This window comes from Propithecus coquereli, unplaced genomic scaffold (genome assembly GCF_000956105.1).
Source record: "Propithecus coquereli isolate 6110/MARCELLA unplaced genomic scaffold, Pcoq_1.0 Scaffold433, whole genome shotgun sequence".
NCBI classification, from domain to species: Eukaryota; Metazoa; Chordata; class Mammalia; order Primates; family Indriidae; genus Propithecus; species Propithecus coquereli.
This window is the reverse complement of record NW_012150097.1, coordinates 60,155-86,423: the sequence shown is the minus strand read 5'-3', so window position 1 is coordinate 86,423 and position 26,269 is coordinate 60,155. Positions and strand designations below refer to the sequence as shown.

Genomic DNA, 26,269 nt, shown 5'->3' with positions numbered 1-26,269 from the left:
TCTCTGAGCATCCTGCGTGGCCTGGTCTTGAGGGTGGGGGGGGTGTTCTACAGCAGTTTCTTCTAGTTTCTATAAAGAACCCAAGGGGTTGGGTTAATTGGCCTGGGATTCATTTTTATATAATTTCTCAGCTTTGAGTTTTCTCAGACAAGGCACACGGTGTAATTTAACCCCAGGTCTGCAGGAGTAATAGGCTTGAAGTTCTGAATTCTCAACAGACTTTTTGCTCCACTCTGAAGGTGGGACAGGCAGGCAGACTGCTCTGCCACCTCTCTGTGCCAGATATGCTTCTTGTTCTCTATTCTGCCCTCCGGTTGGAGGCATGTCCTTCCAGAGTCCTGGTTTCAGGCAGGGTCTTAATTCCAATGCCCCGTCTCAGCACCAGCATTAAGTCCCAAGCCCCAGGGTTATCGAGACTCACACCACCCCTCTCAGGGAGCCCTGGCATTAGCTCAGCACAGACGGGCTTTCAGTGACTTCCTTGTTGCTGGCGCCTGGAGATTTCTCTCTACTCTTGGGATGTCAGCTATGAGCATCTTATAAGTCTTGCTATTTTTTTATCCAGCATTTCTAGGTGATGATGATGGAAAATTTCTCAGGTTACTATACTCTAATACCTTGCTGGAAGGAGAAGTAACAATGGAGAACAATGAAAAATGCTTTTATGTATTTTTTAAAACGTCTCATCAAGAAGAAGTCTAGTAATATTCTGAAAGGGATATCAGGTGGAGTTTGAGAGCCTGATCCTTGAAATTCAATGACATATTCGCTAGGTGACTTTTAGCAAGCGAATTTTACCCCAGTTTTCTCATCTGCAAAATGAAGTTGTTTTGAAACTTAAATTTTAGGCATTATATGTAATGTGTTTATAAAACTTAGTACACTACCTAGTAAACACGTACAGTGTGACAGCTGTCATGATTATTCTGTTTTTAAAGGGGATGTGCACAGTATCAGAAAGTTCGGTTCATGAGAATCGCAACCTTGATGCATGGCGTTGTACAAAAGCAAACCCTGTACTGCTGAACGCAAAGACAAAATCATGCCAAAGGGGAAGGAAAAGAGTTACCAAACTTAGGGTGGTCTTGTGTAATCTTGTAGATGATTTCTTCAGCGCTGGCACCGGGGGCTTCGGCCTGCAGGATTCTGTTGGTAATCTGCAGCATCCCCCCTTCTGGAACCCAGACCATCGAATCAGCCATAAGCCGAAGACCTCTGTCATTCTAGAAAAGGGATAAAGTGCAAAGTTAGGTCCAAGCAAAATAAGGAAATATCAGTCTTAAAAACATAAGTCATCAGATTCTATTCTGCTGAAGATCCTCTAATAGAGAGAGATACAACTTTAGAGTCACACTAGGGCTTGTGTGTGTTATTATGTGTAGATGTATACATATGTGTCTACATATGTGTATGTCCTACTTTTCCTTTTAGTTTATCATGGACAAATAACTGACGTCATTTAGGAAGACTGAGTCTCTCCATGTCTTTCTTTCATCTGTCTATCGACCTGTCCTGCTAACCTCTCCATCCACCCATATTCAGGAATCATTCAGAAAGCACCTGTTCTATGCCAGCTCCTTTGCTAGGGGCCTGATATATACAAGGCTGTCTGAAGCACAACTTAGAGTCTAGTGGGAAAGACAGACACACAAATAATTAGAACGCTTCACAAGTGATGCTCTCTAAGAAGCTTGAGCAGGGAGCTATGGGAGGATAGCAGAAGGAAGCCTCAGGAAGATTTTCCTACAGAAAGTATCATTTCATTCTTAAATAATAAAAAAAAAAAAGGCTTTCTAAGTAGAGAAGTGGTGAAACAGATTCTAGACAGAGGGTGCAGTCTGAGCAAAGGCAAAGATGTGAGACAATGCCCCGCGTATGTTTAGTATTAATAAAATGTCTAAGCGTCTGGTGCCGTTAGAGTTTAGGAACCAGGGGAGGGATTGGATGAAAAGTGATGCTGTCTCGTGGAAGGTTAGTAGAAGGCAGAAGCTATGCTAAAAGTCTCAACTTATTTATAGGTACTAGAAAGTCAACATAGTCTCCCGGGAAGGAAATGGGATGATCAGGTATAATCGGTTTTAGAAAGACAGACTCCAACAGCAGAAGATTTATCTAGCACTGGGAGAAATCTAGAGGTGCAGAAACCACTTAGCAAGTTCTTGTAATGGCTCGGGGGAGAGAAGGGGAGGGCCTATGTGAGGGTATTGCAGTGGAAAATTCAATGGTAAGTCCACTGATAAATAGAAACATTCCAGAAACACTACAGAAGCAGAATCGACAGGACCTAATGGCTGATAGAAAACGAAGCAACAACAGTTAGGTGTAACTGGCTGGAAGAAATCACCTGTTTAGCACTCCTGAGAAGGGAACCGTTTTATTGCTAAAGCTAATATCATTAAAACTTGTTGCCATCCCTGCTTGGCAAGGCACGCATTTTCCATAGAACGAGATTACTGATGCTGCCAGTGTTCAGTTTTCAGTTTGTTTCTATACTTCGAAAATTAGTAAATCTGATACTTTAAAATAGAATATTTCGGAAGAGATGGTTTTCTAAATTATTGTTATTACTTTCAAATATGCCAACAAACAGAACAAAGCAAACCATACTCCCAGGAGGAGAACATTCAGAAGACAGAAAACAGCCGTCCCTTTGCCGTCACTTGGCACTTGTGCATTTCCCCCTGTGAGGAGGCAGTCATGGCCATTTTCACCACACACACCAGGAAACTGAGTCGAACAGTCCCCACGAGAACAGCAGTAAAGGCACTTTCTATCCTGCTCCGGGGCATAATCCCAGAGAAATTCCTCCTTTTACAATTGATACAGCATATTTTTTATACAACATGAAAAGTGTGTCTAAAACTTTGCCTGTAACCTACCAGAATGCTGGGGGGAAGCTCTATTAACTCCGGTAGAGTTGTGTATACCACGAAAGTCCCCAAATAGCCAAAGCAATCATGAACAAGAAGAACAAAGCTGGAGGCCTTACACTTTCTGATTTCAAATTATATTATAAAGCTTAGTATAAGAACAAACCCACAGATCAATGAAACAGAATAGGGAGTCCCAAGAATAAATCCCTTTGACAAGGGTGCTAAGAATACAAAATGGGGAAAGGACGAAGGAATAGTCTCTTTAATAAATAAGACAACTGGACATCCACAGGCAAAAGAAACAGATTGGACTCTTGTGTTATACCATACACAAGAATCAACTAAAAATGGATTAAGAACATAAGACCTGAAACTGTAAAATGCCAAGAAGAAAACAGGGAAAAAGCTCCTTGACATAGGTCTTGGCAACTATTTTTCTGGATATGACACAGAAAGCACAGGCAACAAAAACAAAAACAGGTGGGATTACCTAAAAATAAAAAGCATCTGCACAGCAAGGGAAACAATCAACAGAATGAAAAGGTCACCCAAGAAATGGGAGAAAACATTTGCAAAACATAATGAGGTCTGTTCGGAAAGTATCCAGCCATATAATATTTTCTCGTTATATTAACAATGGCTGGATACTTTCCAGACAGACCTCGTTACCTGGATAAGGGGTTAATATCCAAAATATATAAGGAACGTCTACAACTCAGTAGCAAAAACCTCAAATGACTCAATTAAAAAATGGGGAAAGTACCGAATAGACATTTCTCCAAAGAAGATATAAAAATGGCCAACAGGTATATGAAAAGGTGCTCAACACAAATAATCGTGAGGGAGATGCAAAGCCAAACCACCTCACACCTGTTAGGATGGCTGTCAGAAAACAAAAGGTAAGTGTTAGCGAAGATGCAGAGAAAGGGGAACCCTGCTACAATGTTGGAAGAAAAGCAAATTGGTAAAGGTTTTATAGAAAACAATACAGAGTTTCCTCAAAAAAATTAAAAACAAACTACCACATGATCTGCAATCCCCCTTCTGGATACAGATCCAAAGGAAATGAAATCAGTACGTGGAAGAGATATCTGTGCTCCCGTGTTTGTTGAGCGTTATTCACGGTAGCAGAGACACAGAACCAACCTAAGTGTCCATCAGTGGATAAACAGATATACAATAGAGCATTATTCAGCCTTAAAAAAGGATATCCTGCCATCCGCAACAACACGGGCAGATCTGGAAGATACTACGCTCAGTGAAATAAGCCAGACACAGGAAGGCACAAACTGCAAGACCCCACTTATACGTGGTATCTAAAATAGTCAAAGGAGCAGAGAGCGGACTAGCAGCCACAGGGTGCTGGGGGAGAGGGGAAGGGGAGATGGACGGTCAAAAGGCACAAAGTTTCAGATACTCAAGAGAACTAAGTTCTGAAGCTCTGCTATACAGCACAGCGTCTACAGCTAACAATACTCTACAGAATGCTTAAAATTTGCTAACACGGTAGATCTTATGTTAAATGTTCTTACCACAAAAAAAGTAAGTAAAATTCATAAAGGGGGTAGGAGGGGACTTAAGAGTGATGAATATGTCTACGACGTGGATGGCACTGATGGTTTCATGGTTATGCTCCTCCCCAGACTCCTCCCCAGGTGTGCGTTAAATTTGTAGAGTTTTCACATGTCAATCACACCTCAATAAAGTGTTTTGTGTTTTAAAGAAGTATGAATCTCCCCACTCATCATGATGAACATGTTTTTTTTTTCTGTTGCTTTATTTTGGGAGAGGGGTCTAGGGAAGGCTGAAGGGAGATGAACATAAGGTTATATACCATCTTTTTACAGCTACGGTGTCCAAAAAGCCAAATTTTAACCTAATTTCTCCAATGGTTCTAACATTTCAAAAATTTTTTTATCTCCTTGTAGTTTTTTTTTTTTCTGTACAATGTTGTATATATCTTTGCTGGCTCAAGAAATTAGCTATATTATCAACTGAAGAATCTGTCCAGTAATGTTTTATACAAACTCCAGAGTGCCACATTAGCAGGCAACAAAATCCCAACAAGTAAAACTGGGGGCATGATTAAAACACTGCTTTAAATTAAATAGTTCTTCTCGTTAATCTCATAGAACAATAGGCACACAGAAATGTTGTAATAAAATTTTAGCCATTACGTATCATACTACAAGTAAAAATATTAATGTTGTAAACCAGAAGAAGTAAGTGCACAAGCCTCCGTCTTTTGGAGAAAAAAGTCTCGCAAACAAAATGAAAACCCTCCCTCCCAAATTAAACGTTGAGCCATAAATGATGAGATTTTAGCTCAAATGATAGTGTACCCCAACCCCAGGCCAAAATATTCAAGGTAAAAAATTTTAAAACTTCACTAAATGGAACATGACTTATTGTTGGACATAACAGCGACCCTAACATTTTACTTATTCTATAAAAATCTGCTGTGATATGCAAGAGCTCATTTATACCACAGCTTTTACGATTGCATCTTGCAGGACGTTGGGGACTTTAGGGAAGGAGCATGCATGGTGGTGGATAGAAGGTGAAATTTACCAGCACAGAGAAAGAGGGAAAGACAATTGGGCTGTTTTTGTGTGTGTCAACGTCTCTACCAGCCTCAGAAGCTTGATACTTCAGGTCAAGAAGATAGAAACTTCTCTCCAGGTGTATTTCAACTTAGATACGTACACATATACTGTTGTGTCTGTGTCTGTGTGTCCGTGTGTCTGTGTGTGTGTTTATTTTGTTTCTTTTCTTTTTAAATTTTTATTTATTTATTTTTTTGAGGCAGAGTCTCACTTTCTTGCCCGGCCTAGAGTGCCGTGGCATCAGCCTCGCTCACAGCAACCTCAAACTCCTGGGCTCAAGCCATCCTCCTGCCTCAGCCTCCCGAGTAGTTGGGACTATAGGCTCGCGCCACCATGCCCGGCTAATTTTTTCTGTTTTTAGTTGTTTGGCCAATTTCTTTCTATTTTTAGTAGAGACGGGGTCTTGCTGTTGCTCAGGCTGGTCTCAAACTACTGAGCTCAAGCAATCCTCCCACCTCGGCCTCCCAGGGTGCTAGGATTAGAGGCGTGGGCCACCGCGCCTGGCCTATTTTTTTCTTTTTTGAGACAGGGTCTCACTCTGTCACGCAGGCTAGAGTGCAGTGGTGTCATCATAGGTCACAGGAACCTCAAACTCCTGCCTCAGCCTCCTGAGTAGCTGGGACTACAGGCACGCGCCACCACACCCAGCTAATTTTTTATTTTTTATTTGTAGAGATGAGGTCTTGATGTTGCTCAGGCTGGTATCAAACTCCTGGGCTCAAGCAGTCCTCCTGCCTTGGCCTCCCAAAGTGCTAAGATTACAGGTGTGAGCCACCATGCCTGGCTCAGATACATTTTTAACCAACACACCTTTTCTGAGTGTGTACCTCGGGGGACACTGCATTGGGTAAGTTAAGCAAGCCCTCAAAAAGGTGAGACCCTGACATGAGCCAGTATTTATATTTACGAGATAGCCTCCTATTCATAAAAAAACATTTCTGTGCCATTGATATTTGTAATTCTCATAAACATCATTATTATCAGAGTCCCTGAAATACAACGGATGCTCTCATTAGGCATTAATGGGATTGAGGGAAAACACAAGAGGGCTTTTTAGCTGTTTATGGGCCCTACCACAGATAAACAGCCAGACAGGACCCCCCAGCAACAGAATTTTCTGTCTAGTTCTGAGCACGGCACTTGAGGGGTTTTAACATTAAAGCATTAAAGCAGCTGCAGAAAATAACTGCTCCGAGAACAACAAAGGAGGTCAGAAAGATCATCAGATTTATTACCAGAGTAGAAAAAGGGCATGATTTCCAGAGGCACGTCAATTAATGAGAAAGAAGGCAAATCCTTGAAAGCCTCGTAGCAGAGAGAAGCCCACCAACAAACACGACTGTTCCCTGCCCGCGTTTTAGCCATCATTAGACGTCAAATTGCTTTCGAATCCCATCTCTGGCAGGCTTGGCTTTGGTAATCCACCCAGTTAATGCAAGCCTGTTCAGCAGAGCATTCTTTACTACTTTCTGATCTTTTCTATTTATTTTTTGTCTCCTTCCCCCAACAGAACATGTTTCGACATCAGTTCTGGTTCTATCGTCTCCTCAGCAACTCAGCAGGACGCTGCAGGTGGCAGCCAAGTTTATTCACTGCCAGGCCGATGACAAAAAGAGTAAGTTTGGGGAAGTCATGCAGAACCTGAAAAACAAGGGTTGAGCTGACAGCTCCTCTACGCAGTCCCAGATGGGGCACCCCGGCATCGGCAGAGGTGCCCTGGGGAGCTCTCGTCTGACGCAGGAGATGGACGGGAGGACAGGGACACGGCGCCAGCCACACTCAAGCCACCGCACCCATCCATCACCCACTCATCCGACAGAAACGCACCAGCTCCTACGATGTGCCTTGCTCAAGACGGGAAGGTGGGAACGGTCCCTCTTCCCACAAAGCCTTTTTCTATCCCTTCCTATCTGCCTTGCCGGGTTAAGTTTTCAGTTCAAAGATGTTAGGATAAATTTTCTGGTCCATTCACTAGGAATTAAACCAAAACCACTTGCCGTTTCATTTAAACCCCCAGCTAGACATCGGCCAATAATTGGTCTCGCTCCAGATTTAACACATTAACTACCACGAGAGTCGTATTTAACTCACTCTAGTTTTGACCCCAGGGCCACGCGAAGCATACATAAAATCTTACTTGTTGATGTTCTTATTGTAACAATTAACATTGACAATTCAATTCTAAAAATGTGGATTAAATGAACAGAAGTCAATAAATTTCATTTTTCAATTTATGTTTACCTTTACATTACACTCGAAGTTTTTATTCTATTTTTGTAATAAAACACTGTGGTCTGAAGGAAAGGTTTCTGTTTTTTTGTGTGTGTAGCACTCAATGTGTTACCACGTTGGTAGCTACAGGGTAAGCACTTGCATGACCATCCGCAGAAATGGCTGTTAGGATGAAATCAATCATGTCTGACTCACAGCTATCGGAAGCCAAACCAGCTAAGGCATTTTTTTCTTCTTGGGCCCAGTAGACTTATGGATATAATAATAGCCTCACTTGTAACACGATGTGGTGAGTTCAGAGCAAAGATTATGGGAGGCTGGGGGCCCAGCCTGCTTGGATAGAACATCGAGAAAACGACTAAATTATTGTCTCCATTCTATCCATCAAGGGAATAGGATATATGTGACCAAAACACTGGGAAATACAGGTAGAATGAAAAGTGCCTCGTGGTTACGTGCAGGAAGCAGACACACCTGAGATGCAATCACAGCTCCTGTGCTAAACATCTTTACGAAAATGAATGTTTTTAAACCTCTTTGTGCTTCAGTTTCCTCTTTTGAAAAATTAGAGATAACAATTGGACAAACATCCTAAAATGATCGTTAAGATCAAATGGATTAATTCACATCAAGCTTTAGTGCCCAATAAATGTTAAAAACAAAAAAACCTCTCACTCGTAGAATTTCTGTTAGAAGAAATAAGGTCACATAGCCTCTATTCTAACTTTCCTCACCAAGATATTGTAAATACTAGTAGAACAGATTAAGGTAAAGTATTTTGAATTCCTAGGAGGAAAAACAGTGTATTTGTATTATATTAATACTATCATTACAGTCCAATTGATTATTAGCACATCCTGATGGACGCTGAGGTTACTGGTGTCAGTAGTCCAGTTCATGGGCTTAGAAGCCCATCACAGATCACCTGTGGACAGGTAAGCACAGCACTCTGGGGGACGGAGGGATGAAAGGGGGAACCTAAACTCACTTTCCAGAACCACAAATAGACACAGCAATTCCTACATGACTCACCAGTCATAGGGGCTGCAAGGATTCCAAAACTCTGTGCTTTGTGCCTTATTTATAAATTAAAATCTTATTTTTCCTTGTTTTGTTTTGATAGCTGAAGCAGCTAAAGTCCTATAAATGCCCTTCAACCCTGAGCCATTCCACATAGGATGATTGTGTGATATACCGAACTGAGCTCCAAACACGGAGACCGAAATCCAAACGTGAAAGGCAGCTGCTAGGGTAGCACGGAAATCCTGTAACAACTCTTGGAAAGAAACCAAGAAGAAAGAAAAGAAAACTCTGTGTCTGTGTAGACTTCATCTCTCCAGAACTAAACCTCGTCTCCCAGAGCAACTGCAAGAGGGTGTTAATTAGGACCAGCGACAAGGTGGCTACCTGCCAGCTCTACCTCATAATCAGCCTTCACTTACGCCCATACTCTCAGGCCACCGTCACTGTTTTCAGCAGCTGAAAATAATGAGACAGGAAGCCGAGAAATTAGCTTGCAGACCATATTAGATTCAGCTGTTCACCTTCACGAGGCTTAATTGCAAATTGAGTGATAACTGGTGAGAAAGTGACAAGTGATTTTAAACTGTCCTTGGCAAATCAATCTCTCCAGCTAATGATACCTCAGTAGGCAGCGATATTTGAAATAAAAAGTTTAAAAAAAAAAATCATGTTTCTCCATCTACTACCATGAGAAAGATCCATTCTCAATGCAACTGAGAAAAGGGCTTCTGATAAAATCACATCAAGTTTTGAAAATATTTTTCAGTAGGTCTCTTCGGTCCAGCATGGGTTAACCCAGTATTTCCTAACGCGTGACAGCCATCTCATTTTTAGTATCCAGGAACATTTTCTGTGATATGTGGACAAAATTTTATAGAATGGTTGTGTATTAATTTTAATATTTTAGAAAAAAGTATAATTCTACATTAAGCCCATGATTTCACAAGTGTTATTTATTAGGATGAGGCCAAAATAAAAAAGCTGATTCAAAGAAAAATAACAAGTAAATAATAGCACAGGTGCTTGTGGATGTGGGAAAATCACACAAAGGTGGCCAATGACTCAGGCCGGGCAACGGTGCTCTCTGCTGAGCTCCTGCTCCCTGGGCCACGATCCCTACGATTACCAAAGAGTTTGCTCATCCTCCTTCAGCTGGGCTAACGTTATGGCTAAACTCACTCTTTTTGATTCATTAAGATTATCTGACTATGAATGTCACGTTTCATGAGCTGTTTCTGAAGGGCAGACAAAACCAGGGATACTTTGATTCTTATCATTGTGCTCAGGAAGGAGACAAAAGGATCAGTGGACAATAACGCATGTTTTTGTGGCAAGAGGTCAACAAGTAAAGTTCAAAAATGTCCCATTTTGTAGAGGACACAGGGACAGGTATTTCAAAATATACATTGCCATCTGTATAATACATGCTTAATAAGCACCTTCCTAAGGGGTTATGTTTGAATAAACAAATAACTACCTGTATCTTAACCTTATGAGCATTGTCAAATAACATCTTCAGAAGGACGTCACGTCTAGGTGCAGGGAAACCGTAACTCCAGGAACGACACCTACCTTGGGCACGGTCTTCACGCGGAACAGTATATTTTGGAAGGAGTGTCCATCATTGGCCTGCAAGACGGCAACATCGGATGTGCTGTCTGAGCCATCGTGAGCGTAGTGGAGAAGGCCCCTGGAGAGTTCCTCCAGCTGGAACTGATAGACAGGGGCTGCGGGGGACCGGAGGGTTTGGAGCAACTGGCCGTGACGTGGAGGATCGAGCACTTGGATGACCACATCCTGTGGGTTGTCATCGTCTCGGATATCGAGCAGCTGGGTGGTGATGGTTCCCGTCTCTCCTCTGCTAACGTGGAGAACCTCATTTCTCAGCACATAGGGGGCCTGTGGAGGGAAGGAGCGGAAGAGTCTCTCAGTAGGGAAACAGTGTCATCCAGTGGACTACATATCCGATTGTTATGTCTCTGCTTTTCAAGAAACTCTAGGTGCTCTAGCCAAGTGCCAGACTGTTCTGTGGCGAAAGCAGTGGTCAGAGGTGTGGTTAGTCACAGTCATCACAGCACCTGAGGTTACTTAACACCTCTGGGGTCTAGAGGTTTCTCAAGCCATGTCGAAACTTGATGACAGGCAATTGAAAGCAATTTGCTTCCAAATCTCTAATTTCTAAGCTATCTCGATTGACACTATATCCCAAGAGACACTAATGAGAGGTATGAAAGTTTTGGACTTGTGTCCAGGAGGTGAGCATTCCCTGGCTCAGAGTGAGCCACTGCTACGCTCTGAATTCATGCTATTTCTGGTCCCTGTCGGTAATTTTCTCCAGGTTCTCTCATCCAAATCTTGACAGAGTTCCACCCCAGCTCAGGTTATAAAGTCTGACAAGTCTAGGTGAGTAAGGCAGCCACCTGGTCCTGGTTAATTCACATGGCACTGCTGATATAGTAAAATTTGATATGTTTTCCTTAGGATTGTCAGGGTTCCTCCTGCCAACTTGAGTGAGCAGATAAAACATTCTTTCATGAAGATAAAAGTTAATGAACCACAGCAGAAAAAAAAAAAAAAACCCTCATCCCCCACAAACAAAAATTTGAGGCCAGAAGCCAAAGAAAATATTATCTCAGTTTTTAATATCGTTTGAACTTCAACCATTTAGGACTATTCTCAACACACTGCCTTCTTTAATCCAAATGATTGTTTTTGTTTTTTTAAACTACCCAAGCACTCTCCTGGCCACCTGAAAATTACAATCTCCATTAAAGTCAAGTCTAACTAATGCATCATTATAATAATCACATAGTGGGAAATTACATGATAGCTACTCAGAATTCTCAAGTGAGAATTCTAAAGCTGTGATTCTATATATGGGAATGAATGGCCTTTCATATTCTGAAAGAGGAAAGGTCAAAGGTGATGTCAAAATCCATAAATGGAAAAGATCAAATTAACTTACATGAGAAAATCTCAGGGAGAGTCAAGACCATACTGAAATATCACAGAAATTTAAAGGAACAAAAACAAGTTAAAATTATTTTCTAAAATTCCATTTTTTAAAAGTTAAAATGATAAAAGTTTCTCATATAATAAATAAAATGAAAACGTGCCCTCATTATCTACTCACTCAATTACGGGAAAACGAACACACAGAACTCAGGCAACCATGGGAACTCACCATCCCAGATCAGGAAGACTTGCCGATATCTACCATGGGTCTTTCATTGGAATAATGATATCAGCCCAGACAAAAAGAACAAAACATACCTTCTGGGTTTAAGTACTGAGAAACATCTAAGCCAGTAAGTCCTAAGACTGATGTGGCACCCCGGCCTATATTTACACAGTTCACATGTTTTAGCTCTAATTAAAACAAAATTGTACTTTTGTCCACCCATGGGATCAAATTAACTTGGGATCAATTTCTAATCATTCCTAAGTAAGTTATCCCTGATGTGACAATACCATCCAGAAGGGTTGAACTTGGTTCTTAATACCATTGAACTTCTGGTTCAAGTCTATGTTGTTATCCATGATCCGTGGCCTTTTCAGTTTGGGACCAAAGATAAAATAGTTTAAAAACAATAATCTGGTGTCCTTCCTTGAATCACGACTAACACAATGCTGACGTCTAAATATTGAGGTAGTTTTGGTTCCCCAGGAGGTTGTCCCACCCCAAGCAATTTCTTGCTTTTCACAACCTGTGGCTGTACCTATGTCTCTACTCTCTTTGCACATTTCAGCTGTTCAATCCCCCAAGCCCAGTCCTCAGGGCATCTACCACTCTGCGTATTCTGGACGCGTAAATGTGACGTGGCAGAAATGAACGATGGGAGATGAGTCTGGAGCACCACCCCGCCATGCTTTGCAGCATCTACCGTGACTGCCTCAGAGCTGGGTGTGTCTGATGACCACACGGCACCTCATTTAAGTGGACCCTTAATAAAATGCTCTGATGGCAAATTCCACACACCTGAGAGAGAAACATTTTGCTACAACAAACCCATTTACCTGAGAATAAGGAAAGTCATAACAACAGGAACAGATTCAAATTATTCCAAAAGGCAGGGTCAGATCCAGTATAATAAAGTAAGGCATCATGGTGTAATGGTTTAGACACAGACTCTGTAGTCAGATTTACTGGGCACAGATCTTGACTCTATTTATTTGCTACATTAATCACTGACAAGCTGCTTACCCTCTCTGTGACTTAGTTTCTTCATCTGTAAACCGGGGATAATAATACCTCATGATGTTGGCATGAGGATCAACTGAGTTACTTACGTGAATCACGAAGAAGAGTTCTATAGATGTATTAGTAATTATTGTTGCTGCTGTTATTACCCAAAAATACTAAAAATTACTCCAGTGGCATTTCATGAAGAAACTAAGACAAGATTAATTTAGCTCAATCATTTTTGCTAAAACAGAAAGAAACCTTGGTTTGTGCTTCAGAATCAAATCAGCAGGCACGTGCAATTATTAATGGCTTGGTATCTTTATTACCTGTGTTGAAAATGCTTGTATGTTGATCAGCTGTGGCTCAGAGAAGAACTGCTGGTCACTAATTTTCAGGAAAAAGTAGCCTTTCCTAATGAAGTCCCCAAGAAAAAAAATGAGAACATACAATCATTATATTAGCTTTTAGAAAGATAAGGATTAAAAATATTTTCAGATCATGTATAGATGAGAATTTGGATCAAACTGCTATAGTATCATAACACTGTAAATAAAAACTACCAAATAAAGATGAATATAGTGAGATACAGGCAAAAACACTGTGTTCTTAGATCTCATTATAACATAATAATAGTAATAATTATATAAGTATTTTGTTTCCTATTTTTCTAAACTGAATATATAAAAGGCTGGAATGTTAGTTGTCAGGTGAAGACAGGTTAGTAATATATTATAGGCTACCGGATAAAATTGAAGAACGGAAAGGAATCTTTTACAGCCTCTGATCCACAAACCCTCTCCAACTCCCGTCCATTCGGTGAGTGGGCAACAACAACGTTCCAAACGCCTGCATCCCACGACGGTCCCTCCTCAGTGTGGACAGGACTGGGGAGGGACGGCTCATTCTTTCCTGGAAATTTGGAACCGGCCTGAGAGCCAGCAGGCAGCCAGTCTCACCATTCGACTGTGGGCAACCAGAGTCTACCATGTGGATGTGGAACCAGACTGTCTGCAAGAGGGAGGCGAAGGAAGCCCACAACGGAGAGACCCAGAGACAAGAGAAGTCCAAGCTTTTGGTGTGCCCTGGGGCACGGCTGCCCTTGATGTCTGAGATCCGAGCCAGCCCTGCAGTGCACAACAAGCCTTTCTCTTTTGCTTAATCGAGTTCCAGCCGACTTCCATTACTTGCAACCAGAGTCCCGATTAATAAGAAAGTGAGGCTCACTCTTTGCTGTGGTTCTTATTTCCTGCAAAAGTGTGTTCCAGAAGCTTCAGAGACTGCTAGAAGGGAAAGGAGGAACCGTCCACCTTCAAAGCCAAGCCAAGCGCAGAACCCGCTGCTGGCTGGTGAGGTGTGTGATTAATGCTTTATGGGAATTTCTGAATCTTGGTCCACTACAGGGATTATTGTTTTAAAGGTTCTTTCAAAGGTATTCTTGGAACTAACTACTTATCCATGAAAGAATGTGGATGAATCTGAAAAGCATTATGGCCAAAGCCAGAAACAAAAGACTACACACTGATTCCGCTCACATGACATCTTAGAAACGGCAAAATTACAGGGGTAAAAACAGATCAGTGGTTGTGAGGACTTGGGAGAAGGGACTAATTATAGAAAGGAGAATTTCTGAGTAACGTAACTGCTTTATATTAATATTTCGACTGTGGTTGTGGTCACAGGACATCAGGACTGTATACGTTTGTTAACACTCATAGGACAGTATACTCTAATGCAGGGAATTTTACTGAATGCAAATTATACCTCAATAAACCTGATTTTTTTAAAAAAGGTATTTTTGTCTTCCTTCCTCTTCTATCCTCCCTTCATTTTCTGCTCCATTTAAATCCTGCCCTTTCCCACCACCACCTTCGGGCTTCAAGACAATGCAGCTGAGGAAAGCAACAGAATGAGCCAGAGGGTGGTTCCTCCCAACCAAACAGGGAAAAACCATCTTGGGTGGCGCTGAGGTTCCAACACGAGCGTTCAGCGTCTCAATAACGCCAGCGTATCCCCGTCACTACACCTATCAATGCCTGTACAGGTTGTCTTTTGTACCACGGGCCCGTCCTGATCCCAGAGGAGTTCCATTCTAAAGAATTCCAATCCTAAAGATTCATGGTCAGTATTTTCATGACAACAAAACAGAACACAAACTTACATGACAGGTTTTGTATTATTCAGAGAATTACATTATTTCATTTTTTCATGAGTTTCTACCCACCTCATTTCACGCTTCCTCTCATTCTTTCTTTTGTTTGAATTTTTAAATAAAGAAAATCCAGAATGAAAATGGGTACTCAAAAAGAGTACTGCAGGAATTTTCTAAACTGCCCTTCTCTGTCCTGTCTAGGGGTGCAAAGCTAAGATGGCCCAAGAAACCAGGTGATGAGAAGGTATATTGATGAGAGGGTTAACTTTTGCTGTCTACGAAGCTTTATGCTTTTCACAGTGACTCCAGGACGAATGACTACAAACGCAGAGCTACGTGGCTGCGTGTGTGTGTGTGTGTGTGTGTACACACATGTGCACGTGAGCATGTGTGATACAAACACCTAGGAACAACACTTGCAGCCAAAACGCAGGCAGGACTCCAGCAACCCTACAGTTGGTCTCAACCGCACCCGAGTCTGCAAACCGGGATTTACTGTATCTGCTTGGAGGGCTTGCTGCTCTACTTTGCCAAAATCTGACACCTCTTTGAAGGCCCAGACCGAAGACCGCCTCTCTCACAGGTCTTCTCTGGCATCCTCAGACAGTGATGGTTGCCTCTTCCTCTGCTCCCAAAGTGCGAAGAGCAGGGCGACCGCGTGTCACTTAACACCAGCTTCCTTCCACTCTGCAGATGTGCACCCTGTGCCCTGTCCCCCACCTTGGGCCTGGAAGCTTCCCGAGCACCAGTCTGCTCTGCCACCTCACGCTTTGTGCTCAGGAGGTACCCATTAGCTATCTGTTAAATCAATAATAAGACTTGATTATCCTAGAATAAAAAAAGGAATGCAGGAGACAGAGCAGGAATTTGCAGAGCAAGTCTATGGCATCAAACACCAGAGTTTTAAGCTCCATCTCTGTAGCAAAACTTCTCTGTGCAGCGATCTTTTGCCCCTAGACCCTGGAAACACGCCTATTGTTCCTGGAATATTAGGGAGGCGGAAATCATTGTGGTTAAAGGCTTAAGTGGTAGGATCAGAGTCTCGGCTGGGAGCCTCAGCGTTGCACTCACAGGTTGCAAGGTTTGGGGCAAGGTTACTTATACTCTCGAGGCCTCAATTTCCTTATCTGTATACCAGGAACATAATATACGTAACTCATGTGAAGTGCTTAACATGATGGCTCGCTGAACGTTAGTCAGTAACTGTTAGTTGTTCTCATTCCTGTAACATGGTCTTCTCAGGTTAGTGGCACCAACAGCTATTAACCACAGTAGAGAAAGTGCCATCTACGTTTCTCCCCACCTGTCTCCCAGCCCAAACTTCAAAGAAAAAAGAAAAAAAAAAACCCTCAAGTTTAGCGTTGACAGTAGAAAATATTCACTGTGTTCTTATCACGTTCGTTGGATTTCAGTTCCTTGTTTATACATATAATCTACGCTGAATTATCTGCACTGGTGAAGCAGAGCAGGGTGAAACATAATCCAAGAGGCTAATCTTGGGGGCGCATTCTCTGATTTCAGTTTAGCAGATTGCTCTGCTAATTATGTATATTTGCTTGGGCTAGTGTTAACATTCAGCTGCATTCCTGAAGCATTTGTCAGTTGGGGTTGGGAAGACAGCCAAAAGTATGCTGAGCATCAGAGGAAAACTGGATCAGGCTTAAAAATTAACCACAATTAATCCCATAATGTGGATAATGCAAAGTTAACTGTGACTCTAAGTCTCCTTCCAACTCTGAAATCCTAGGGACCGTGCAACACCTTGAAAAGCATGTTTTCCATCCTCTCTCTGCCCCCTCCTCCCAGCATATTATCCTAATTTTGGAAGAAGCAGCTGTGGCATCTGGGTATATAACCACTTGTGTTTCTGCTGGGCAAAAAATCTGGATAATTGTACTAGGAATTTTCCTGTCGCATCAGAGAATTACCCATAATTACGTGATAAAATGAAAATGCCTCCAACAGAAGCACGCTCTCTGGGCAATTACAGGGAAATGATGACAGGTGGCTGAGAGCGTTTGGTGCTTGTGGAGTATCGATCTTCCCCAGACCAGGAGGGATAGCTATGGGGGGGAGGGTTGCAGAGCAAAGACAGAGAGGAAGCGGGAAAACAACGGCACACTGAGTCACCTGAGTTTCTCCTTGCTGTGCACAAAACGCACTTTCTTCTCCTTCACATCTTTCCAGCTAAAACGGCCAGCCTTGTCCAGCTGGACCTCTCTCCCGTTTCTTGAGAGCACCAGCTGCCCGTTGGTGGGAGCACTCACGACATGGAACAGGAGGTCTTCCACCCTGCCCCCCTGGTCCTGGACGTTCAGGAGGGAGAAGTCCAGCGGCTTCACCGAACCGATTGGGAGGGTCAGGGAGCCATTCACGTGAAGACTGGGGGTGTGTGTTTCGCCTGGAAAACATACAATCCAAAGGTTAGCTTGGTACGTTTACCAATCAGTACTCGGGGGTCCCCAACCTATGGCGAGTTGTACAATTATTTCATTAGATATTGCAATGTAATAATAATAGAAATAAAGTGCACAATAAATGCAATGTGCTTGCATCATCCCCAAACCATCCCTGGGTCCGTGGAAAAACTGTCTTCCATGAAAGTGGTCCCTGGTGCCAAAAAGGGTGGAGGCTGCTAACTTAAGTCATTTCTTTTTAGACCACCCCTTACAATTTCCAGAGAGAAAACATAAAACAAGAAACAGACTTAGTTTCAATATACAAACAGTGAAATGGAATTTAAAGTATTCTGAGAACATTGGTGCAGGAGACCGTCGGCTTGCTCCACTTCATATTCCTGAGCAATAAATGAGATTTCTCTTTTACTCCCATTGGGATATTCTCAGGGATAAGCCACTGCTCCTTTTCATTGGCCTATTTTCCATGTAGAAAATATGGAGCCTGGAAGTCATGCTGACAGCTGGAGTAGGCCATTCCCAATTCCATGAAAGAACCAAAGGCCAATGGCCACATTCTTCTTCTGGAGAGGGTAAGTGAGAAAACAATTCCTGATCCCAAACCAGTAGCTCTCCGGACGACTGCACCCACCAGGTACCAGGCCCACTTCCCGCCATGCTCGGGCTCTGATTCCCACATGGTCCCTACCCACAGCCAGCCCCCGACGCCATGACCTTTTTATTAAAAAAAGAAAGAAATAGGCTTGTAATGTTAATTTACAGCTACACAGATAAGATTCTAGACTGCTGTCTATTATAATCCTCCCCTGGATGAAAATCAAAATAGCATAGGACTTCAATGTGAGCGTTAAACTATAGCACTCTTAGAACAAAATGTAAAAGTAAATTTTTGTGATTTTGAATTAGGCTTTCTCAGAAATGACATGAAAAGCACAAGAGACAAGAGGAAAAACAGATAAACTGGGCATCATTGAAATTAAAAACTTTTGTGTTTCAAAGGATACCAGCAAGAAAGCGAGAGGACAACCCACAGAATGGGAGAAAATATTTGCAAATCCTGTGTCTATAAAAAAGATTTGTATCTGGAATATATAAAGAATTCCTATAACTTAACAATAAAAGACAAATAGCTCCATTTTTAAAATGAAGAAAGAATTGGAATAGGCATTTCTCCAAAGATATATCAAAGGCCAATAAGCACATGAACAGGTGCGGAGCATCGTTAGTCATCGGGGAAATGCAAATCAAACCATCATAAGGTATCACTTCACTTCCACCAGGAAAGACAATAAACAGTGACGAGGTAGAGAAATCGGAACCTCGTATGTTGCTGACAGGAGTGGAAAATGCTGCAGTCACTGGGGAAAACAGTTGGGCGGCTCCTCAGGTGATCAAATGTAGAGTGACCATATGACCCAGCAATTCCACTCCTGGACACAGACTCCAGAGAATCGAGAACATTTGCCCACACAAAAGCTTACATACAAATGCTCATAACAGCGTTTTTCATAATAACAGTTGAAAACAACTCAAATGTCCACCCACCGATGAATGGAAAAACGAAATTTGGTATATTCATATAATATTCATCCATAAAAGAAAAAGGAATGATAATTGCTGCAGTATGGACGAGCCTTGGAAATGGTGTGTAGAGTAGAAGAAGCCAGACATAAAAGGCCACACCTTGTGTAATTCCATTTACGTGAAATGTCCAGAACAGGCAAATCCACAGGGACACAAGTAGATTGTCAGAGCTTGCCGGGGTTTGGGTGAGGGAGGAATAGGGACAAACAGCTACTGGTTATAAGGTTTCTCTTCAGGGTGATGAGAATGTTTTGGGATTAGATAGCGGTCACGGTTGTGTAACTCTGTGAAATACTAAAAACCAGTGAGTTGTATACTTTAAAGGTGAATTTTATGGTATTTGAATTATATCTCAATAATAAACAATCATACAGGGATCTTTTAAAACAATATTGACGGCTGGGCTCCCCGCCAGAGCTCTGACCTAGATGTCTTGCGGTGGGACCGCAGTAATGTTACCAACTCCCCTAACGGGCTGCCAGGGAACCCTGATCTCAGCAATTTATAAACTCCCCAGGTAACCCTAATACTAATAACCCTAACAGAACCACAGTTCTGTCCTGAAGCACCTGCCACATCAGACCCACGAGAGCAAGAAAAGAATCAAATGTCTGATACCATTTCCTAGAACAGTACCAGTTAATTAATCTACAGCAGAGTAGGATTATCAGTGGCTCACACTCAGAATTCACGTGAAATATTGATATATATACTTTATTTTAAAATTATACCATCTCTATCCATATGAAACATCTGATGGGTAAACAGGGGTTTCCTACCATGATGTGGAATTCTTCCTGTGTCCAGCAACTAGTTTCACCGGGACTTTAACTGTAGTGTTTCCTTCTACAGCCAGGTCAGATGGGACAGTTTGGGAATGCCCAGGTTCAGCGGGACCATGTCCACCGAAAGATTTCTCCAACGAAAGTGGAATTCATCTTCAAGTCCCCTTGTATTATGCCCCAAGAGGAGTAAGTAACTTGGGGTTTTCAGAAGGATCCCACTAAAATAAGCCATGGATATTTTTTCCCCATGAGTAAGTCTTAATATCTTTAAAGGCCAGAAATACAGAGACAGAAAATATGATCAACTGTGGCTGTTAAAAAATTCCTCCTGTTATTGATGAACAACACTTGAAAGCCAACGAACACTTGGCCATAATGTGACTTCCAACCTTCCTTCAACTACAACACTTTCGAGGTTCAAAGTTAAGACGGCATTTAAATTTGCTTCCCTTTGTTGTTTAAGGTAGAGTTTCCACGAATGTGTTTGGAGAGAACAGCTCCATTCCTGTAACATGTCACCTTGTTCTTAATGGCAAATGGGGTGGCTTAAAATCCGTCCACCGCAATTGTGAGCACCTCATGGGGCAGGCTCCTCATGCTGCTCATTATTTATTTGTAATTTATCTCCATTGCACCTTGGCATAATGAGCTCTACAGGCTTAGACAAATATAAGTCAATAAATTATACATGTAAATACAGTATATATGTAATTTTCTATAACCGGCTATAGTTCAGGAACATAGCAATGTTTCATGCCAAATTTTCTATCTAATAGCTGTGGCTTTTAAAGCATAGATTGCTTCCTTTTCCCTTCCAAAGATCACAGAAGTTGGGTTTTCCCGATTTTCCACATTCTACAAAGAGTCCCTTATTCCTTAGCAGCACGAGGAGTTTTCCTTTATATCACATGAATCAATCATATTTGTAAACTCAGCCTTTGCAGAGAGAAATTGCCAGACCATCAGAGGAGAGGCACTCACCAGCACACGTTCCATTGGAGGAGTGGGCAGAGAAGCCAGGAACGCAGCTGGGAACGCAGAGGCCGCTCTTCAGAAAGAAGCCCTGGTCACAGAGGTGACACCGGTCCCTGTGGCTGCACTGCAAGCATCCCCGAGGGCAGGCTGTCAACCAAAGAGAAGACGCACTGCATGAGCACAGCAAAGGCACAGACACCCTGCTAGGACCCCCGGGGATGAGAAATAAAGGGGCTGCGGACAGACGAGTTAGTGTGCAAGCGAGAGATGATCTCCGAACGGAACAAAAGAGAATTCTCACACTTTCCCTACGGAATTTCACAGGGAGCCGACCCACCCTCAGAAGGAAACCTAACAGAGAAGAGCACCCCCTGCCTTAGCAATGCCATCCAAAACCGTGGCACATACATGGACTGTTTGAAGAGTCAACCATGTTGACATGCGCGAGAGGATACTTACGGGGATTAAGAGCATGGGCTCTTTCTGAACATCTTTCCTCCTCTACCACCCACCAGCGGCCGACCGTGGGCAAGTTCTGCTAACAATCTGCGCCATAATTTTCTTGTCTTAAACACGGGCATAGTGATAGCACCCAATGCGAGTGCTTGCTGGGAAGACTCCAGGTGTTATAATGTGAATGACTAGAACAGTGCCTGGCACACAGAAAGGCCCAGTTGTGCCACCACCACCGTCCCTGTGATGACGACGACCATGACTGCTATCAGTAGCAGCAGCAGTAGGATTTTAAACGCAGGAGGAGAGCCAGACACTTAAAGGATCAGCAGATTATTTCCTGCAGAGCGCCCAGTCTCCACGTTACCTGCGCACCGGTGCCTCGCGTGATCTGCGAAGTGCCCCTTCCCACACTCCTGGACACACCGGGCTCCCTCGAGCAGAAACGGCTCTTCGCAGCGGGTGCACTCGTGAGGACCTCGGCACTGGAGACAGTGGCTTCCACAGCCTGAAAGACAGAAGCCAAGTAAGCAGAAATCTGCGCGGCTTTCCCAGGGGGCCCCGGCCCTTGTGGGAAGGCAGCGCTCACTGTCAACAGCAACACAGCCCGGTGTACGGGCGAAGCGCTGTACGGGCAGTCAGGGAGCCAGGGCTCTGCTTGTGACTACAGTCCCTACCGGCTGGGTGACCTAGGCCTAGTTCCTCGACCTCTCTGGGCTTCAGTGCTCTTCCCTCTAAAATGGGAGTGGAAACACAGTCCCATCCACCTCCCTGGGTGGAGATCAAATTAAGTAATGGAAAATGCTAGATAAACTAGAAAGTCCTTAGCAGATAGCAATTATCGTTATTAATTAGACCTTGGCTTTCAGTATTGTTTTGCAGAAACATCGATGTTTCCTGTCATCAGTCTCCCAGCAATGCTTCTAGCAACGCTCTCTGCGTACTTTCGGTGGGGATTTCAGGGTCTGAGGACCTTGTGGTTTTAAAGTGAGGCTAAGCGGTCCTGGGCCAGACAGGGTGATGGGGAGGCGTACGGTACACAGAGGGTGGAGGGGCAGATGGTGTAATAACAGGGTCTTCCCGTTGCTCAGATGCCCGGGACACACAGACCCTCCCATCTGGAGGTCAGGACTGTCCAGTTTTTAAGGATGTCTGAAAGTAATGGCTGACACGTATCTGTTTCTGTGACCGCATATCCCCAAGGTTCCCACACCGGCCTCAAATTTCAGCAAAGCTGTATCAGGGCACGAGAAATGCAAGAGGAAAACCTGCATGACGACAGAGCTAGCTCCTAGGACAGAAGCCAGAACTGGGTCAAAAGCCAGAAGGGGAAGGTCGCCGCAGGCTCTTTCTCAGAACAGCACAGAGGCGGCCGAGGCTTGGGGATCCCAGAGAGGGGCCTCGGAGCTCACTTTTGCAGAGGCCCGCGTCCCGGTAGAAGGAGGCCGAGCACTGCTCCACGCAGGCCCCGTCCTGGAGCGCGTGGCTGTCCATGCACTGCAGGCAGTCTGTCCTCAGGGGCCCGCTGCACACGTTGCAACTCCAGTCACACTCTAAGGAGAAAGTCTGTGTTAGATTCGCTTCCTTTTTGTCCAGCCTCAACCCAGGGACTAATTTATGAGGCTGCGTCTGCAGCTGCAAGAGTAAAATAAGGACAACAGAAGATGTGTCAGATAAGCGAGCTCGAGTGAGGTTTCTGCTTGTAGCGGCATGAACGCTTCTCTGAACTTTAGTGTTTCCCGGTTATGTCGGACACAGGCACGTACAGGAGAGCGCCGCGCTCGCGCAGAGCTGCTGCCGGTGGAGCTGCCAAGAAGCAGCATCGATTTGGCTGGTGGCCCGTGGGCGCCATGTTCTTTATCCCTGTGCCACCCCAGTCCTCACGCAAAGCCTGTCACAGGGTGTGGCCAACTTGCCCCACAACCCAATCCTGACCTCCTCCACATGCTCAACAGGTAAACGGGTGTCAGGCGCTCCTCTAAGAACGCACCTGCTGCCAACAGTGACACCAGCCACGTGACTTTCTCCCTCTCAACAATCAGGTGTGAGCCAACACGACAGAAAGAACCGATGACGCTAGAATTAAAAGGGGCATCAAAGAAACATCTAGAAAGGGCTTAGTGAAACCACGAAGGATCTCATCCAGGGCTGCAGAACTGACTCATTTACGTGTCCGTTTGCTCAGCAAGCACCTATGGGCTGTGCGTCACTGAACGGGGTAGGAGGGGAATAGGAAGGGCAGGCCCAGACCCTGCCCTCAAGGAGCTTCTGTTCTAACAGGGTCTGACCTTGGACATGCACCCAGATAATCCAGGGGGATGGAGAGAAACACAGACCATCAGGCTCAACAGCAGACCTATCCAATCAGAGTCTCGGGTTGGCAGGGGTACGGGAAAACGTGCTGCTATCATTATTTTTGTCGTTATGATTATTATTGTGGGTGTGGCTATTGCTGTTACTTTTAATGGCCCAGGTAATTCTCGTGCAGCCAGAAAACTCACGTTTGGGAGCCAGTGTTCTAGCTGAAAAGCTAACTCTTCCACGCTTGGAAGATGGGCCCAAGATAGGTTAAGTTCCTGGGTTTGAAGTGAGGCAAATCTGTATTCCAGTCATGGCTTTATCCTACACAGTGTCCTTAAACTTTTGAGCCTCGGTTTTCTCATCTTTAAAACTGGGATAAGAATAGTACCCACTGCATAAGACTATTGTGAAGATTAAATGAATAATGAAGGTAAAGAATTTAGCACAGTGCCTGGCAATACAGCAACAGCTCAATAAATGTTTGCTGCCGAACTGTTCTTCTTAGGGAACCTGTCTCCACTCAGGGCCACCTCAGTCCCACCTTCCCCTGCCACGAAGAAGCTGCAGAAACCCATTAGTCACCTTTTCTCTAACTTGATACAATGTTTCCAAGTCCCACAGAAGCAGGTAAATGTGCAAGACAGCACACGTGATCCAAGATTCACAAAGTTAATCCCACTAAAACAGAGCCTTGGAAACTGCCAACACAGTTATGAAATCATTTACAACAGGCAGGATTTGTGATAATCTTGTTTTTCACCACAAACTGACAGCCACTGGTTAGAAGGAAAAAAAACCAGAAAAGCTTCTGTGGTCTTGAGCACAGCAGACCCCCTACGTTGACAACCAAGTAGAATTTCTTGGGATAGAAAGTGCAATTTCGCAGAGCCTTAAAGGATACCAAGTTTACTTGACAGATGTCTGACCTCCATTTCTGAGTTCCTTCTCTGCCAGCACCAGAGGGATGGAGGGAAATGTGGAAGGAGAAGGGAATACACAAGGTCAAGAAAAACTTGTTCTTTCCCTGTTTCAACCCTTGCTGAGCACAGCCACTCAAAGAGCGGGAATCTCAACTTGTGGAGAGCAAGGAAAAAGGAGCTCGGTTTTTGACATTATCTCCTAATAAATCCCTTGAAGACAGGGACGGTGCTCACTCGTGTAAGTATGCGAGGCAGAGACAAACAAATCAGACACAACTCTCGACCTCATTAAGCCTGGAGTCTAGCAATGCAAGGTTGTCGGGGCAACGCCTACAGCCAGGTAACGTAAATCTTCTGAATCGGCCCAGATGAGAGAAAGGGCAACGATGAGGACTGTGGAGAGCTGGACGCACCACGCTCCCTCCGGCAGGAACGACAGCCACCTAGTTCCAGCCTATTCTTGCACTGTGGGAACGCAAATCCATTACTGCCAGATCTTCTGGCTTTTTCCCCCCAAAACTCCTGAAAAAATCTCAATTTTTGTATGTGAATTCTCCTGATTTTAAAAGGCAAATAATTAAAGATTTTAAAGCATTGGAACATGACGTGGGCTAAACGAAACATGCCCATGAGCCAAATACAACCTGAGCATTTCCAGTCTGCTGCCTCCGGTCTAGTTCCCAACACCTAGCACAGTGTCTGGCACACAGAAGGTGCTCAAAATTATTGCCTAGTAAATAAAGGAGTGAATAAATGAATTCATACATCAGAGAAAGTCAAAACCTACGACAACTGGCATTTTCCCAGTGTGGAGGACTGGACGTCTACAGAGGAGGCGTTTGTCTGAGTCAAAGAACAACCCCACGCGATGCAAGAAGAGCCTTACCTTTGCACGTGTTGGTGGAGAAGTCGAGATAATGCTGCGGGGCGCAGCTCTCATACCGACATTCCCCGAAGAGCAGGACCTTGCTGGGATCTCGGCAGGAAGTGCAGCTGGCCTGCGAGTCGCAGCTTCTACAGTGCGTGTCGCATGCTGAGCAGACAGGAAAAGAAAACGGCCAGATGATCACGACTGCAGACACTGAAGCACTGGTCAAACCGAGTCACCTGCCGCACAGAAGCAAAACCCGGCCCCAACCTGTTCTCCCTTCATGGCTCATAATCCTTGACTGTGATCAACAGAAACAAAATATTAGTTTGATTTTCCAACATAAGAAAGGGTAATCTCATTTTCCCGAGAAGATAAATTATAAACCCCCAAATGGAAATCCTACATCCAAATTGCCCTGCGATTCAGCAACAGAATTTATACTTACTCGAAGGTCTCTGGAATGCTAGTTCAGAATTTGGACCTTACTTCTCAAGGAATCAAGCCCCCTACAGTTCACGACATAGATTCGGATTTTTGTGCGATGCTATCACAGCATTAAAATCAGGTACTGACTTCGTTGTGGAGCACAGGAAATCCCGTATTTCAAGATACAAAAGACTTAAATGGGACGTTGTTTATCGATTTGCCCAGTTGTGACTCCAGCAGCCAGCTGTGTAATCAGGCATTCGGGATTACCCGATCTGGTCACGCTTCCGTCGTCCCTAATTCCACAACTGGAGTTCCTCCCCCGATTCAGTCCCTCATGCTGGAAATCTTGGGGTCTATCTTGACACTTCCCTTTTTCTGACTCCTAATCCAATAACTCACTGGATCCTATTTACCCAAATTCTCCAGTATTAGCCGGGCGCAGTGGCTCACGCCTGTAATCCTAGC

General features: G+C 43.8%; 2 protein-coding genes across 2 annotated transcripts in view; both read right to left on the bottom strand.

The window, feature by feature from the left end:
* FRAS1 (Fraser extracellular matrix complex subunit 1) overlaps positions 1–26,269 on the bottom strand; it is a 208,114-nt gene that overhangs the window by 122,068 nt on the left and 59,777 nt on the right. The window contains 8 exon segments of the mRNA XM_012653893.1: positions 1,070–1,223; positions 10,307–10,633; positions 13,247–13,331; positions 17,200–17,470; positions 20,837–20,977; positions 21,651–21,791; positions 22,696–22,836; positions 25,391–25,537. Of these exon segments, the coding sequence (XP_012509347.1) occupies positions 1,070–1,223; positions 10,307–10,633; positions 13,247–13,331; positions 17,200–17,470; positions 20,837–20,977; positions 21,651–21,791; positions 22,696–22,836; positions 25,391–25,537 (1,407 nt within the window).
* LOC105818030 (MICOS complex subunit MIC10-like) lies at positions 17,944–18,165 on the bottom strand. The gene is made up of 2 exons (XM_012653892.1): positions 18,134–18,165; positions 17,944–18,049 (listed from the first exon to the last, which is right to left on the bottom strand). The coding sequence occupies exons 1-2, from the start codon at positions 18,163–18,165 to the stop codon at positions 17,944–17,946; spliced, it is 138 nt and encodes a 45-aa protein (XP_012509346.1).